Source organism: Solanum pennellii, chromosome 1, assembly GCF_001406875.1.
Source record: "Solanum pennellii chromosome 1, SPENNV200".
NCBI classification, from domain to species: Eukaryota; Viridiplantae; Streptophyta; class Magnoliopsida; order Solanales; family Solanaceae; genus Solanum; species Solanum pennellii.
In genome coordinates, this window is record NC_028637.1 from 101,828,846 (window position 1) to 101,847,227 (window position 18,382).

Sequence of the window (18,382 nt, forward strand, 5' to 3'; positions counted from 1 at the left end):
AGTAGTTAATTGCAAATGTCTAAGTTTGGCAAATTTGACAAGTAGGCCGCCTTTTATAATTCTTCATGTTTGTCTAAACATACTTACCCTAAATGATAATTTTTTGTAAAAAAATAACATCTGAAATTCAACTTCATTTTCAATTTCTAAACATTATAAAAGTCGTGTCAAGAAAATACTGCGGCTAGTAAGCCATATTTTTGTATCTATTCAACTCTTCTAGAAGTTGAACGTGTGGTGCTACAATTAAAAAACTATTCATTCCAAGTTTCTTTAATACTACATTTTTATATTACATACAAATGCAGGAAGATAGACTAGCTTTTGGAAATTTCTTAAATTATAAACTAGGTTTTAGCGCTCATCACAAAGAGAAATTCTAGCACTTGAGCATCACATATTAAATATTTCCAAGTCAAATTTACAAAATTACACCTGATACATTCATTGAATTGACTGTGTGAGTCTGATGAGCTGCCCCCAGTTGGAATTTACACACAGTTTCTTATGTTAGACTCACAAGTTTTGGGGAAAGGTGGTGATACAAGCTAATGTCTCTGATTTCTTAAAAAATTGTGTCTGCAGATTTTCATCCTGCATATAGCTCACGCAAGCTAACAGATCGAAAAACTGGCAGCAATGACTAGGAAACAGAAGACATCACATCATCTGAATCCACTTTAAGCTGAAGATAAGAAACAAAATGGAGATACGTTAAGGCAGTGAAAGGAGATTCAACCTCAGAAAGCTAGTTTTAAGAGTAAGGCATACTTGATGTAGATGGTTCATGAGAGAGCCCTGTAACAACTTTTTCAGCTTTTCACTTTGATCAACCATGTGGCCTAGTTTGATAGATTGTTGAAGTTGACACCATAAACGTTCAATCAAAGAATAGGGAAACCAAACTGCAAATGGCCTCTTACGACGAATAATATCAGCTGGTCTCTGCAAGTAATGGAAACAGATGGTTCTGTTAAGGAATAAGCACATAGCCAGGAATAGAATTGGTTAACCTTGCAATCAATAAATAATGCATAAATAATACTAGTGGACAAAGAATCAATGTCATGAAGTGCTGTTGATATATAAAGGTGAAGTGTCTTAACATATACTCCCCTACACATGTTCTATTCTCGTTGTACTTGTAGATAGAACTTTGGATGTGTCATTACAGATCTCTACATGTTAAAAATTCAGCTAAATTTATCCATCAAGTGCATTTAATAATTTGGAAATTATGTACACAATAATGCATATAGCCATCATACAGATCAGGTGTTTAAATAGAGCCCTCAGATGAGAGCCCTATATCCTTGGCCTATACTATTATTCAATAACAGAAACCATTAGGACAGAGAAGTCCTCTCAGAGAGGTGATACCAGTACGATGTTCTTCAGCATCACTAAGCACAGCAAATGACCACAAGTGCTATAGTCTTATATTGAACCTTAGCAGGTTAATTGACTGAAACATCAGTCAAAAATTCAAGATAAATAAAAAAACCCTTACAGCAACCATTCACCGTCAAATGCTTTGTGGATAAGATGAGAAACTCACCAGTGACGCGAAGGATTCAATGTACTCCAGAAGCAGATTAGTCGCTTCAGTATAACGACCATAGTCAATATATAGCCGAAACAAAGTAGCAGGGTTTGACTCACTTCCTGCCATTCCCCCACCACTTTTTGCTGGCACACCCTATGTCCAAATAGAATCATCAAAATAATTATCAGACCTTGACTTCACATTGAAGAAGTCTAGAAGATAAGCAACATATATTAAATCAAAATTACTTAGCCAAAAAGAACAAAACAAATTCTGGATCGTGCTGCTAAGAGTTCCTTTCCACATCCGTGTAATCCAACATGAGTATGGGGATGTGGGTGGGGTCCACATCATATTTGGTTTGATTTGAGTTTGACATACACATATTTGCATTAAGTACAACACTTAATATATACGAGATAACTTATGAATAAAATATAAATATTAAATGCTCACAAGGAGTTTAATTATAAACTTCAATAAATGTCAAAATATAAACTTATGTATGTTGTAATATACATTTACTTACTTATCTTATCACCTCTACTCATTTTATCATAACCCCGAATCCTAAAATAAAATGGACACTACTCTAATCTTTTATCAATTTATGATTATGTAATAGTTATATCAATTTATGATTATGTAATAGTCTCTTGTTCTTTTCTTTTTTTGAATAAGGCATCATTAAAGGAGGGATGAACCACAAAAACTTATAATAATCTTTCTCATTTAACTGTATCAGCACTCATATCCATACTCCTGAATCCTAAAATCTGTGTGATGCAAAATCTGAACCCTAGATCCATACATGTATAGGATTACCCGCACCCGATTCGGTCAACATAAGTTTTCCCACCCGAGAGCAAAAAAGCGTTGCAAATAATGCTTCCGTATATACCAACATAATAATGAATACTTATTTTTACCTTTTCAAGACTTTGCAAGACACTAATCTTGAATGAGAAATAACCACGTCAATATATTCTTTTTTTAATTAATTTGAAAATTCAACATGCTTTAATGAAAACCCTTCTTGTTCCTTCTATTGACAACATATTCCAGAAGTTCTTTTTGATAGATAATATTTTTTTATTACAATCACACCAAGTTCGTGAGAATACTAATGATTCTAAACAAATAAGTATTATGCCCACAAATTACCTCAACTATCAACACTTTTTCTTTTTACAGGTAAAACACAAAGGAAATTTTCTGAGCCTTTGTATCACATTCTCAACTTCTATCAAAAGCCATACAAGTTTTGATGTTCCTTATTGAGAAGCCAATGAACCTTAAGGAGTTAATATTGTTCATGATCCCGTTTTACAAAATCATTCATACATATATGTAACTTTTGAGAACCATCCATGGTAGCATTCAGCAACCAATTGTCTAGTTTGACCTGAGCTGTGATATTTCCCAGCTAATCAGATGTTTTTTTTCCTCCGTCCTCCCATCCCAAAGAAGTCCCTCATTATCTTAATAATAAATGATAGCAATGATGCAAGAATTATAAATATGGTCATTACTAAACACAAATACTCAAGAGTGCTGCCGTAACCAGAGCAACTCCACCCCAACCCCCCAAAAAAACACCTTTGTTGACAAGGTTTACTCATTCAACCTTTTTGATCTCTTTGTGAACTTTCACTAGAACAACACCCAAACTTCTGATCCCTTAATTTACCACAAATAGAAAACCCAAAATATTTTGTAATGTCAATAATTTTACATCCTCAGATGATAGGACTACTTTAGATATCAAACAAACTAACAGAATAATAACATTACACTATATGCAGAAACTAGATGATAGGAACAATTCTTGACTGAAATTTATAAATATATCTTGATAAGTAATTCTTGTATAATTCTTTTCCATGACACTGACATATAACCTTGAATATTTGATCTTAGGCCCTCATTTATCAAATGAATATATACTTACCTTGAACATTTGAACCAACCAAAGAGGCAACTCAATTTGAGAATCAGCAGCAAGAAGAGTATCAGCAACAACAACAGGCAATTTAGCATGAAACTTTTTGTATTTTTCCTGCAGTGACATTACATACATCAAAACTAAAAGAAAAGCATATTTGCTTTGAACAGGGTAAAATTAATCATGAAAAGAAGGAAGAGACAAACGAGATAGAGCTCAAGTGTCTCCCAATGGCTACTGCCTTTAGATTCCTGTGAAGGTGGACCAACATTAGGCGATCCACGGACAACAATCTCATCCTGTGATGAAGTCAAAAGAAGACTCTGCATCCTGTGACCATTCCTGAGTAATAGGTATCAGACACATGTTAAGAAAAACAGCTGGTACCAAGAGGAATCAGAAATGATGCATATTGAAAAGCAGAATCAAGAATAGCTTACCCAACAGATGGGGTTCTCTTTGGGCAGCATTTCAATGATATAGCTGCAAAAACTCTTTCAAGTTCCCTGAGAGGTAACACAAGTGTTGCAAGTCAAAAAACCTACAAATTATGGAGGGATACTAACCTCTCTTGAAGCTACCCCAGAACAACATACCTCTCCAAAGCTGAACCTTTCCAAAATTTCAGAATTACTGTAAAAGCCATATCATACGAGCTTGATTCAACCAAAAGGTCAATCACATCAGTTGGGGCTGCCTCAATTTCTGAAAGGAGAAAAGCTTTTGTCAAAGGAAAGTAAAAACCAAAAAAGGGAAAACTAATTTTGAATCTCATTGCGTTGAGACCTTCCATTTCATATAAATGACTAGCAACAAAATCTCCCTAGTTTGCACAAGGAATTATTTCAATACGATATATGTTTCCCAAAATGACATACTAAGCCAGAGAGTATCTCAAAACCTAAGCTTCAAATTTGATAACATTGAGGTAAATAAACAGCAAATTTAGAACTTAGAAACAAGGGAAGACATGGCATCAAGCTTACTAGCAAAAGTCCAAGAGACATTTGCCAATGACAGCAAATACTCAGCTGACGTTAGAATGAACTCATTCTCAAGTTTTTCAACATCTAAATATGACCTTTGCCTCTGAGACTGAGTACCATTACCAGGAGCTGGAAAAGGAGGCAATAGGTGAGACATAACCAAACAAAAAAATGTAGTGAGAGTTTGAAAAAGAAAATGATTTTTAAGGACAAATAAATCTCGGAATATAATTACACTGTTCTTCCATGGTTATCCTAGACTTTTTACTTGGATATATATTAGAGTAAGTTTCCTCAAGTGGAGAATCAATCCAAGCATATGCAGGATGAACCAGCTGTAGAGCATTGATAGCAGCAGAAAGCCCATTCAGCCTCTCCTGCAGAATAAAGGATCGTCGTTGGAGATCTTGCGTTGCACCATGGATTCTTAATTGTGCTGAATACAAGTAAATATAGCTCGCTGCTCTCCGCCAATTATGTCTCTGCATAGCAAACGCATAGAGCAACTTGAACGGGTTTGGCTTGGCTGAAACATCTGAACGCTCAGCCTACAAATTTTAAGATTTAACGTGAGCCTTGTGAAGCTGCAAAACCAAGCATTAAATCACTTAATAGTTAATGAAATGATTAGAAACCTTCCAAGCAAGCTCTCGCTCCACTTTCTCAGACAAGCCAATAAATGGTAGCTGGCCATCACAAAGAATCTGGATGAAAGGAAAAGTAAAACAATATAGCGTAAGCGATCAAGTAATTATTAACAGTGTAAATGGAAAGAATGTAATGAAAAACACATATAAAAAGTAAAAAAGAGAACAGGTAATATAGAATGGTTATATAAGGATGGAACGGGAAGAGATAAGACCAATGATACAGAACCTTCACAGCTCCTCGCTCATATAGAACAATTATAAATCGCCTTAGACAAATGGTTTTGCTTTCCTCATCTGGATTTGAAATGATTGCACAATACGCATCATAGTAATAGTTCAGATCTAAAGTGAACTTGAAGACATTTGCCCAAAGACGTCCCTTGACAGCAGTTGCTGATTCATCAAGAACACCAGATCCAAGAGCTTCATCAACTTGCTCAAGTGCAGCAAGAGCAAACTGGCAGGCAGCCTCCCTCATGTTATGTTGTTCAAATATTTGCATTGCCCATTGATAGTAATGAAGCTTCCAAGCAGCAGGTGAGACTTGTTGAGCTAGGATACATAACAGTATGAATTAAGCTCACTTCCTTTTATATAAAGAATCAAAGATACAGATGAAATAACAGCATTCTTCTAGAATTACAAGAAGATCTGGCAAAAAACATACAGAAACCAAGGTGTAGCCATCCTGCTTCATTTGGCAAACTTTGCAAAGCGTTGGCAGCTCCTTCCACAGACGCAGCTCTGAGAGCATAAGCATACACCAGTGTGATCATAAAAGAACCAGTTCAAGAATTTTATTTTATTTTTTTGCTGAGTACCACTTGAAGAAAATTTCCACACAAGAAGTCAAGAAATGAGAATGCATAAAAGTCATGGCAATCCAAATTTAAAAAGGCTCTAATTTTACTGTGTGTCGTGTATCTGAAGTCATGGCTCTAGCTTTGTATTATATCACAGTAGTACATGGATAGTACTAAACCTAATAATCTAATATACAGATGAACTCCAAACTCCACTGTTCTAAATCTATATTTAGTCTACAATTCTTTTATTTTTTACTTCTTCAACTTTTGTAAAGTGAGAGGGGACAACAAAGATGAGCAATTATTACCAAGAACAGTGAACCCCAACCACAATAAAAGAAGAAGTCCAAGTGAAAAGTATATGGTTAGCTATACCCTGAACAAGAATTCCTTTTTGTTTATTGCTTACCTGAAAAAGGAAGAAGAGATATGCAAAATAATAGAATGTTACAATTCTCCAAAATTCCTTCTTCTGTTTAGATTTTTCTACAGAGTCAGATTGAGTTGTTGGCTACAAATTTGACCTGTCAGAATACCATACCAAAAGTTATGGGGGAGTAAAGAGGTTCTACTCACTCTACCATCTTTCACTAAAAGTACCTATGCTGCCTGCATCAAGAAGTGCACTTAAAGGTCATTTAATTATAAGTTACAGAAGCTAGTAGAGATTATAAACATCTTTTTTTCCCTTTTTGTCTGAAAAACCTGTGGAGGCTACTAGAAAGAACAAAAGTCCAGATTCTCACTGTAAGACCATGATACCCATTTCCTATTTGTTCTCTTCGTAATCAAAATGCACTCCAACAGTTTTTACGGTGATGCATTGAAGTATCTGAAATGTCGTCTCTCTTTTTTTTCTGATGAAATAAGAAGGATACCATTAACAAAAAGAATCAAGAAGATGCAAGCACTACAAAGAGCTTATCAGCTCCCAGGAAGGCAAAGCATCTTAAATGTCTTCTAGCAATGCCAAATCTGTCAGGACATACTTTACCAAGCAGCAATAAGTCTAACCACAGTTACTGTGAGTATCAAAAGTCACCATTGGATAATCTCACTTCTGATTTTATCTTACCCTCATGCCCTCAACGTTCAAATCTTCTACTTGGCTACTGAATTTGCTTCCTGATCACAATTTTCTCCTATTTTCAGTCACAAAAATTCACCCTTTGGTCCACGGCATACCATTCATGCCTTCCCCAGACTAAAAACTAGATGTGACCTGTAGCTGTAAACAATCTTCTTGCAGATATTCCAGTTCATAGCTGTGACTATAAAAGTAACACGAAGATGCTTTTAATTGAAACCTACACATACCTAAAAAAGCACCGCACTGCTTCAGAAATTTTCCTTTCTTTCTTTAATCCATGCAAACCACGTTGGCTTTGTGCAATAAAGCAACAACCAAGAAGATGCAACAGAGTGGACCACTCCCCACCATCGCTCTGAAGACTTAGGCAAATCTTCTCCTTGCGAGAATAAGTATCCACCAAACTGAGTACATACTGGATACGCAAACAAATTGTTTCAGTAAGATCATAAGAAGTGTATTGGGTAGAGTAAAATGAAAATGACGGCAACCTACCTCAACAGCATCATATTGCCCATGTCTAAGCAACACCAGAGCAAGACCTATCGAATGACTGAAGAAAACAGATGGTTCTGCTTCTGTTCTCCCCCACATTATCCAGCTAGCAAATTCTTGTACTGATTTACTTAGACTGTTGGGATCAGGAAGATGTCCAAAAGATGGCCCACTATGACCTCCAAGTAACAGAATAAAGGCCAATGTGAATTCAGATTTACCAAGTTTCTCATTCCATGATCTCCGATCAACATTTCCATCTGAAGACATAACTAAACATGTAAAGCCACAACAATCAATCTAGATAAGCAAACAATGTTATCACCAATCCAGTTATAAAAAGGGAGATCAAAAACACATAAAAAGAACAAAAATAATAAAAAATGTCATGGATGTGGAAATCATCAAAAAGAAAAAGTAAAAAAGACAGCTCAAAACCTCCTCGACATGTATCCTATTTCTCTACTTGCAATGATTATACATACATTCTGCAGACAAATAAGCAGTAGAAGTCACCAATCTTACTCAAAAATTTAGATATAAACACTTATTTATCTCGTAACACAATCATAAAATTTCTTTCTGTTCCACGCATATCACTCTGATATAAGAAGATATAATACTGAAATAATAAGTGTCACAATTTAGTTGCAACTACCCTCCCACTGAAGGTCTAATTTTTGCAATGCTCCTCAAGATGGTATACCCTTTCTGTAAAACTTTTTTACAGCTTTAAACTGTATCCACTAACAAATAATATTGGCATCGACTTCCAGTCAAATGACGGTCCTTCAAATTTCATTTATGACCGCCAGGACCACAGAAGAGATCCTAGAGGTTTCATTGAGTCTGCTTAGATACATTCTGGCATGCAATGAGTCTTCAGTCGACCTAAGACAGTCCCTATCGATTTACATCAGAATAGAAGTGGCACCTACCAAGCTGTAAAGATGAAAGTTGACTGCTGAAGTCTTCAAGAAGAGGAGATTCAGATGGTGTGGTACTAAAGAAATTGATTATATGCCACTCAGTAATAACCTCTTGGATCATTGGAACCAACTCAAGTTTTACTTTCGAAACCTCATCCTCTAACATGCCAATCTGCAAAAAGAGAACATTTGAAGTCCTGATAGTCAAAGACAAATTGCACAATAATCCTATTTGATATCAAAAGCCTCCAACAGCTTCATAAGCTTATTCTTTTAACTCAACATTAAAGAAAATAAGAATGTCCATACAAACACAAAATTGATGTTGAATTGTTATCTTCTTTGCAGAAGTATCTGGAATTGGGAAAATTATTATCTAATACAGAAAATAACATCCAAGTTCATTATTTTTAAGCTATAAACACAGATATATGGAGCTTCAAAGACAACAATTGTTTCTGTCTAATGATTACTTTAACACATCTGAGGGTATAATAAAATCATAATGTATGTTGTGAATTTCATAAGAGGGGTTGCAACAGTTCCCGCAAACACTAGTTCTTCCATGATTATGGTGATCAGCAGCATCTAGTGTCACAAAATAAAATATACACTATCCTTGCACAAAAAGGGGGTAAAAAGCATCGCAGTATGCTTGTGCACATAAGCATCCCATATTTACAACTGTATGAGCTAAGAATTGAAAAATTACATGTAACTTCCATTACTTCTAAGTTCTATCCAATTGATTCATAACAAGTTTCTAGAGGGTTCTTTATCATAAAATGGGAACAACAACAACCTCCTATTCATCTTTTACAAGACAACAAATTTCCTAAAGGTTGCTGTGCCCTTTTAACTTTTTTCCTTTCTTATGCTTCTTTACCCTCACTTTTTTAATCTGACTTAACAAATGAAAAAAAAAAAGCAAGAGAGAGAAAAGAGAATTAAGGCCTTACGCTACTTTGGTACTAAGATTTCTCGGAAGGTACAGTCAGCACTTCCTCTACTAATTGTCTCTCTACTTCTCTAGGTTTTGTCTTTCTTCATGTCATTGTTCTTCAACGTAACACCTTATTGATAGTAATCAACCTTGTCTTCTGCTACTTCTCTTGTGCTGCTCTATTTCACACTATCTTGCTTTAAATGACACTTTTTCCTTTTCTTCTATGCCCTCAACTATGTTTTTATTCTCGATTTTTAAACGACAGGCTGATTGTTCATACTTAAAAGAATGATATTGCAATTGAAGCTTAAAATCAGTAGTAGAATTGCTAAAGCAATTAAAAGTGAGACTGCCTAATGCAACTAATTTTATTTACAGAGCTGATTAATTGAACAAAATACAAAGGTTTGAACGGTAAATCCCAATCTCCAAAAGTTTAGAAGGGTCCAGATCACTAGCTTCCAAAAATTTAGGTCATGGTCACTAGTATGACCCTTTATTAAACTGGAGTGCAATTTTAGAACAAAGAACTATTCTAAAATTTTACTTCACAAGAATGTCTGCAACTTACCCAATGCACAAACAGCAATGGCCAATTAAATGAGCACAGGGAAGATGTGTTAGGATTCAAGAAATGGTATTGAAGCAATAGTTCAATTTGGTGTTTCAATATTTTAATGTACTGCAAAACCAAAACTGTAGAAAATGGAGGATGTTAACTTCTACCCAAATAGCCAATTATGGATATTGATGATTTCCAAAAACAAAAGTAACACACACCTGACTGCTACTGTTAACCATGTAGCTTAGAAGCAAATGCACATCCAATGCAGATTCAAACATCACTTTAGCAACCTGAGAAGTCGCCTGCACTGTAAGGGCAGTGCTGACTGTGAAGAGTCCTTCAGAATCCAAGTTATGCTCATATTTTCGAGGCACGAGAAATTTCAAATAGCTTTCAATAACATGCAAAACGCTCCTCCATGTGGTAGCTCTACTGCACAAGTTGTGCAGAGATAAAAACATATCTACTGAAAATTTTCTGAGACTTTTGTGGTAGGAAATTTCCTTATCCAATGCTACATCAGTTCCAAGTTCGGATACATGGAGTGCCATTGATGAGCTATATCCACTTTCTAAATTTTTCAGCAACCGAGGAATGACTTCTTCAGATGATAAACTTGGTGTTCTAAGAAGAGACTCATAAAATATGGCAGGAGCAGCTTTGCCCAACTGTTGACGGAGAGTATTAACACACTGCAGTATTTCAAAAAGAATTTCCCGTTCAAGATCACTATCGGAGGAGTCAAACCTAGAGCATATTATATTTCCATGTTCACCGGAAGATCCTGAGGCTGTAAAAATTTAAAAGCAATTAAGTGAGGAGAACTTTCAAGATCATTCATGTGTAATTGTACAAGAGTAAGACAAAACAAGTAAGAAGAATACATCTCAAAATAATAAAATACATATGCTTGACGCACCAAAAACAAGAAGCTCTATGTCCTCCAGACTACGACACATGGAGACTGAGTTTTTTCTAATTACACCCACAGCTTGTGTGGCTGAATCAATAAGCAAACCACACGCTACATTAGTTCTGCACCAATTATTAAAATAACAGGTACAAAAGGTTTTCCAGCTCTGAAGTACTGAAATTGGACTATCAGCTCCCACCTTGAAAAAGGAGAAAAAAGCACTGAAATCATGTAATTTATACAATATAGGAGAAACCTGGAAATAACAATAGTAGCTCTCCACGATTCCACATGAAAGTATAAATACCTCGTGTTGAATGACTGACAGAATTTCATTTCTCAGTCCATCCACAGTCAGAGAGTCAAATTCGGAATCAGTGAAGTGCTTGCTAAAATATCGTAATGTTACCCGAAGAACATTTCTGTGATAAACACCCGGAAGGAGCAACCTATGTAAGAAAACAGAAGATAGAAACGGAGAAATCTGATCCTGCAATAATTACAGAAAGTGGCGGTTAATTCCATTTGTAATACTCAGAGAAGAATATACTTGCCAAAAGTTTGAGGATAATATGTAAATAAAGACAAGTTTTTCCCTGCAACAGAGAACCCACAGACTATTTTAAGCAATGTATATTTCATATACTTCAGCAGGGATTAACGTGACATAATATTGTAGGCTACATCGTCTAAACTAGAAACTTTAGAAATCAGAGATTGTTCGTACTAGGGCTACACATCATAATTTTCTATCTCATAAGAAAGCACTTCCAATCCACTCAGTTAGCATTGTCAAACTACTCAGGTGGTTTCTACTTGATAATCATGTACACAGAGAAAAAACAATATTATGCCCAAAGAATCCATTGTGGGACCGAAATCTAAAAGACAGTGTCCAATAACATGCACTATTGGAATATCAAAAGGAGTGTGCTGCACTACCAACTATACTATATATTCTCACAGTGAGTATATCCACACCTTTGAACCAAATGATTGAGGATTCGGGGAATTTAGGATGTGGCAAGCAAATTCTTCCCATTCACTCATAACTTCTTCACCAAGGGTAAATAGTGTAATGATACTTATGATAGCATCAGCTGTAACATAAATGATAAGCTTTTTTTTAAAATAATGAACATAGATGATAGGGACTACACTGGGTTAGTTGTTGTTGTTGAACATAAATAATAGGCTTTTGCGAGAACTAAAGCTAAATATACTTTCTATAGGTAAATGTTTTGGTAGACTAAAAGTGCTAGAGGCTATAGATCACAAATTACTCTTCATTTTATGTCTACATCCATTCAATGAGCTAATTATATCAACTGAGCTACCTGTCAAAAAAAAAAACTTATTGATCAAGGAAAAGATGCCTAGCCAAAGTTACCAAGTTCAAAAAAAAAAAAAGGAAAAGATGCCAAGACTGTTTTTCTAGACAGTTTCACTTCAGGAATTTACTAATCCAGAGTAAAAGTAGCCCAAGCTAAAAGTAGTTAACTGACAAAACTAGAATTATTGATTATCAAGAAGCTTCAGCTTAGCACTTAAAATTTATTTTTCTTGGGGAAGTTTTGACAAAGTTGGGAAGCTTAAGCGACTGGTTTAGCAGCAAAACAAGTATTATTGAATAGAGATAGTTGTGACGTTCACTTGCTGATAGGTATACTTTCACGAGGAACCTTTCTTTATTAATAGTGGTATCAGACCACCTAGCGCGCACCTCGACTATTCCATCAGATATATACTAGGTCTACAAGCACATACACCTGGTAAGTCTGCCCACCAGGCTTAGGCACATAAAAAGAAATCACCAAGTGTTTTTTTTCCTCAATAGGATTTGAACCCTGGTCGCCAAGGTGAGCACTCACTTCATTGACCATTAGACCACACCCTTAGGTGCCATATAACAAGCTACAACAGAAGAAACTTAAGAATTGTATGCTTCTATAAGAAAGTGAAGCTTAAATCACACAATTTCTTGAACTACTATATCAACTAAACATAACTCAACATCAGCAGATAAGGTTGACTACTTGCAGATACTTCTTGGATTCAAGACCTTCGCCAACTGCACAGCAAATTTCTCCTTAGAAAAAAAAATGTCAATACTTCACTCCAAGTCATCATTCTATATTATTTATCAGCTTCTTTCTGTTTGTTCTTTATCTGCTAGCTTTTTGCTACAACACTTGCCTAATAAGCATTTTATTTGTAACATTGGCAATAAGCTATTTAGATCATGAGATCACTCATTGGTATATGTTAAGATAATAACAAAAATTCTCACCCTTGCAAAAAATTTAGGGAAGCAATTTCGTGAAATGTCATTTATGATACAACCTCCTACTAAATCAATTATTAAAGAACATGCTGACTTGAAGGCAGGAGATCAAGCTGAGATGTCTAGACCATCTCCAACCCCACTATATTTTACTCTTCATTCTCTATATTTGGAGAGTAAATAGAGACTTGAGAACTACTATTCATCCTCTCTATTTCACTTTTTCATTATTTTAATATTATTTTGTAAATAACATATTATTTTCCATATAAGGCTACTAATTAAATTTCTAATCTTTGTAATTCTTTTTAAATGTAATACAACATTTCAAAAAATATATTATTTAATATGTACTACTTTCATCTCGATTAACAATATTGCAAATATTTTTTTCAATTTTCATCACTTTAAGTGATAATTTGATATTTTTTTTAAAAAAAAGGAGATAATTTGATTATTATTATTACTGTTCATTATAAAGAATGCACAAAATTTAAATAATAAGATGAAATTTTAATTTTAAAATACAATACATAACATAATAATTTAAATACAAGATAACAATATAACACATAACATAATAATTTTTGAAATAACAAAATAATTTAGTAATCCAGTAGGTCATTTTCAGATTTAATAGTGTATTCAGAAAAAAAATTGTGTATGATCCATAGAATTTTTGTGCTTGTGATTCAATGGTGCTTGTTGATTTTTTTTTCGATTATTCGTAGTTGTTCTTTAAAATTTAAATTAAATATAATTTTATATAAAAGAATTTGAAAAAAAATTATATTACATGAAAATTGAAAATTATATACGGTGATTATTTTTTAAAAAAAAAGAAAGAACGAATTATATTGTGAAAAGAAAATGAAATAGAAATAGAAATAATATTATAATATTGAGGAGAGAGAAACAGGTTTTTTTAGAGAGAAAAGGTTTTTTTAGAGAGTAAAATAGAGAATTAGGTTGAAGTTAGCTGTCTGAAAATATAGAGAGAGCAAAATAAAGTGTAAGGTTGGAGATGCCCTTAGTCTTTTGTATTTTTGGTGTAAGCAAGATTCAGTGGGGGTAGTAGATAGCTTTGTGGAGTTTATAAGCCAATTGTAAATTTTTGAAAGTATGCATTTTGGATTTTGAGTATGATGGCATTCTAAGGGTTAGTAAAGCCAACCCTCATCAGTTTATTGATGAGTTCTTTTATGTGAATATAAAGTTGCCTAATTCAAAAAATGCTGACTTGAAGGCAGGAGTGTTATAACACCTCAAGAAAATCTTCAGGTTATACGCAACGTTAAAGTGAGACAGCTTACCCATTTGACTCATATAAGGTAGTTTCCCATTCATGCAAAACTCGTTAATACTCGACCACTACCAGTAAGCTAGTTAGCAGGTGCAGAACAGTCAACTGGTTTCACAAGAACCCTCTCCCTCTGCCCCCACACAGCATAGAAAATAAATAAAAATCAAGAACTTGAAGATAAAAAGGGGTAAGCAAAGGAAATACCGCTCACTAGCAATAGTATTCATGCTTAATCTGACAGATCAATAACATTTATTGATGAAATTAAGATACTGCAGAAGTCTTAGCATGTTGGAATAGAGATGGAAATCATTCAGGACACAAGGAGAGATGGAAGATTGTCTCTGCTAGACAATTTGGAGGAGAGAAATCAGAGATATTTTTAGAACAAGAGCATTCACTTCTAAGGTCTAAGAATGAACTGTTAAGCAACCTATTACTTTTAAAGTATCCATACCGTACCTAAGGATCCAGAATAACATAGGTAATAGATCTATTTTGGCTGTTCCTATATACTTTTGATGTAATTACTACAGGAGCACACTATTGGTGTACTTCTCTTATTTATATTACCAGTTAACCTTCTCAAAAAAATAATAATTAAGATACTGCATAATACTTTGAAGTTATGTTTGTAATGTTTATACAAAAAAAAATTTAGCTCCAGAAGAAATGTTACCAACTACAGCCGGAAAAGGCAATGACTCCAAAACAAAATGGAACATATCAACATGGAGAGACAAAAATTGTGTTGTTAAAGCACCTTTGAAGATGACAAAACTGTGTGAGAAAGCCAAAGTAGATCATCTGACGAATTTTCAGAGCCTTGAAACAGCTGCTCAGCAACAAATGCATCCTGTAAAGAATAGCAATGCGCTAATTCCCTGAAAAGAAAAATCAGATAATTGGTAGTACCAAAGACAAGATGCAAAACCATTGAAAGAAGCAGACAATGTAAATGTACCAGCATGCATCTTTTTTATTTTGATCAGTGACCAGTATGTCCATTTATTAACATAAAAGAAACTATGAATGCATAGGAGATGACAATCCTAATAAAAAAAGCAGAAAACATATGAAACAAATTAGAAACAATTCATTCTGATCAGTAACCAGTATGTTCTCCTCCCAACAACAGCCTCTCCCAGAGAAATAATCGACCTTTTAAGCAAAATAATGAGCACTCTTTGTACATACAATCTAAATATTTAAAAAAAATGGTGAGATGGAAACAAAATCTAGACAAGGCTGACCACCATTTCTTCCTAAGGATTTTGTTGACGTGTGTGATCCTCATCAAAAGGCTTAAGTTGTTAGAGAAAGCACACTGTCTATTCACAATATATTCTCAACAGAATCTGCAAAACTGCTCAACTGAAAACAATCTCTTTACCTACTCAAGAAAATAAATATTTTTTTCTGAAGGCAAGTAATTTTTTTAATATTTTGAAAAGCTCCGTGTATAAGAGAATCTGCATCATCTACCAGACAAAATATACAATGAGACCATGTTCAGAAAGCTATCATATACTATTTCAGACCAGGCAACAGGAAACATACTCTTTCAAGAAAAAGAGAACTTACTCATTCCTATTTTGACAAGACAACTCCTTCATGACCAATCCATTTTCTCTGAGTATCCACAACTTGTTTGGAGTAAGTTTTATATCAATGAGGTCCCCCTGAGGCCAAAGAACAGTAAGCAAACATACTTTGCAGCAGCGATTCCCTAAAACAAGCTGCTCTTTTTCAAAAGAAGAACCTACAATAAAACTGTTTACCTCTTCCAACGAGATGCTTTTTGTTGAAGGATCCAGTAACAAGTTAATTCTGTCCCCAGTACTGAGATAAAGGTTATATAAAGAGATCACTGCTGTGCCAACTTCCTTAAATAACCAAAGAAACAAGTCGAAGTTAACGCTAAAGTTGTAGGCATAATAAGAGCAAAAAATTGAAAATCCAACAGTAGAGCACATAGCAAGTCAACCAACATTACTGTGAGCCATACTGAACAATCTGCATTCTAAAACATCCTGTTTGAGAAGCTAAGAGGAGGGAAAAAACTAAAAACTTGCAAGAAACAAGAATTAGTCCCAGTTATGATGAACAAGTACAGACCTAATAACTTGTTCGGCCGGTCGATCGATTCAGGACGATATAAATGATGAGAATGCACAAGAAATCAGATAGAATGTGTGGGAATAAACTCCATTTATCAGTGGTGAGAGCCACCTCTACTCCATATGGTCCATCTAAATCCACTATCCAAGACCATTAACATTGCTTTAGGAACCCTTAACACAAATAATGAGAAACAAGTCTAGCATTTCTAACACCCTGCTTTTGAGATCCGTAGACACGTCATTGAAATGAACAAAATATGAACATTGAAATCATTGTGCAAATGTCCTCCCCAAATTTTGGCTGCGATATAATGTAGTAAACAGGTGGAATAGCCTAAACCATTCAAGTTCCTAGGGAAACCCTTAATCTATCGGGGACAAATGTAGCCATCTCTAACAAGTACTTTCTAATTCAAGGATACTTGTTACCAGTCAAATTATCAAACGAAAAACTATAGAGCTCTTGATGACTACCAAATAATATCACATTGACGGAGGTTTGCATTAGATATTAACCACCGAAAAACAAGGTAACACTATATTAACTACCAAAGAAAATGATGGAACTCCTCTAAATTCTGCTACATTTGTTCAAACATTTAAGGAAACAAGATTTGGTATTTATGCTAGAAGACACATAAATACTTTTTCGCAAATGATATTGCAATTTTACAAAAAGAGCTATTAAAAGAAAATGTTTTGGGTGCATGAGCAATCTCATCCCCGTAACCAAGCATGATGACGTAGCTACAAGAAACTGACTTGCTAAATCAGCGAACTTTGTGTAGCCAAAATGGTGAATAGGCACCAAATCACAGAAAAGATGCCCAAAAAAATGAAGACAGACACCCCCACAACCCAAGAAGCACACATGAACAATTTTGGTTTCTATGACTAAAAGAAATAAAATAGCAAGTGTACATATCACAATATTGTCTTCTTGTTTTACTTGTCAATGAAAAGCACATATGTGATGTAAGCTGGAGGTTATTGCAGAACTTTATGTGCACAAGGCAAAAGCAAGTATGAGACAGGAAAAATGAGTGATTTCTTGCTTTGAGTAGCTGTTTGCACAGGTATTTTTTCAATCATAACTACACTACTACGCAGAATATGGGGAAAGGGTCTTCAGGGTAACAAGCAGTATGCAGTACGTACCCAACTGATACAAAAGAAAGTACAAAGTAAAATGAGGATCTGCAGAAAACACGTAAATAAACTAGGAAAGGACTTACCGAATCATCTTTTTGCAGTACTGCCATAGGAATTGCATCAGGATTGTTGTGGTCGTTTCCCACACATATCCTTACAAAAGTGGATCCTGAATGAAAAATGAAGTAAAGAGGTTTTTATATAAAGCTGAAAGCATTACCAAGAACCCTATGTAACAGCAAAAGAAAAAATGGCTAGACTGAGCCAATTAAGTATGAACTAGCAGGATGTTCACAATTTGGAAAGAGAAGACCTTATCCTTTAAACAACTTGATGTTCCTCTCCCTCTTAATTCTCCAAATCACAGACTCCAAAGTTTAGAGACACGACTTCTAATTTCTATGGCTTCTCTTGGATGTCAATAAAGTAGCTAGAAAGATACTTCTTGGAAAATTTGCAGCAAAGCAAAGGAAAAGGAAAATAATTTTCTTGCATGTGCTTTTAGAAAGGAAATGTAAGAAACAAACACCTCCCCCCTCAAAAACCCTGAAAGTTGCGCAGGGCTCAGTTGGAAGCTTTTGGCACTTCTTGCATAGCTATCTAGCTGTAAAAGGTAAAAAGGAAAGAAAAAAAAAGGGGGGGGGGGGGG

General features: G+C 34.8%; 1 protein-coding gene across 3 annotated transcripts in view; it reads right to left on the reverse strand.

The window, feature by feature from the left end:
- Positions 1-331: 331 nt before the first annotated feature.
- The window catches only part of LOC107007780 (nuclear pore complex protein NUP160), a 22,730-nt gene continuing 4,679 nt past the window's right edge, over positions 332-18,382 (reverse strand). The window contains exons 6-27 of one of the 3 annotated variants that reach the window (XM_015206550.2): positions 17,817-17,902; positions 16,240-16,344; positions 16,043-16,140; positions 15,222-15,342; positions 11,179-11,361; positions 10,878-11,070; positions 10,174-10,748; positions 8,457-8,619; positions 7,519-7,778; positions 7,251-7,438; positions 5,795-5,871; positions 5,354-5,679; positions 5,113-5,181; positions 4,746-5,025; positions 4,478-4,606; positions 4,088-4,196; positions 3,932-3,997; positions 3,698-3,833; positions 3,498-3,605; positions 1,559-1,699; positions 772-945; positions 332-685 (exon numbers count right to left, since the gene is read on the reverse strand). In XM_015206550.2, coding sequence (XP_015062036.1) covers positions 644-685; positions 772-945; positions 1,559-1,699; positions 3,498-3,605; positions 3,698-3,833; positions 3,932-3,997; positions 4,088-4,196; positions 4,478-4,606; positions 4,746-5,025; positions 5,113-5,181; positions 5,354-5,679; positions 5,795-5,871; positions 7,251-7,438; positions 7,519-7,778; positions 8,457-8,619; positions 10,174-10,748; positions 10,878-11,070; positions 11,179-11,361; positions 15,222-15,342; positions 16,043-16,140; positions 16,240-16,344; positions 17,817-17,902 — 3,629 coding nt within the window. In that variant the 3' untranslated portion in view covers positions 332-643. Of the gene's footprint in view, positions 686-771; positions 946-1,558; positions 1,700-3,497; positions 3,606-3,693; positions 3,834-3,931; positions 3,998-4,087; positions 4,197-4,477; positions 4,607-4,712; positions 5,026-5,112; positions 5,182-5,353; positions 5,680-5,794; positions 5,872-7,250; positions 7,439-7,518; positions 7,779-8,456; positions 8,620-10,173; positions 10,749-10,877; positions 11,071-11,178; positions 11,362-15,221; positions 15,343-16,042; positions 16,141-16,239; positions 16,345-17,816; positions 17,903-18,382 lie in introns of those variants that run through there. The other 2 variants (XM_015206549.2, XM_015206551.2) reach the window with 2 other exon arrangements.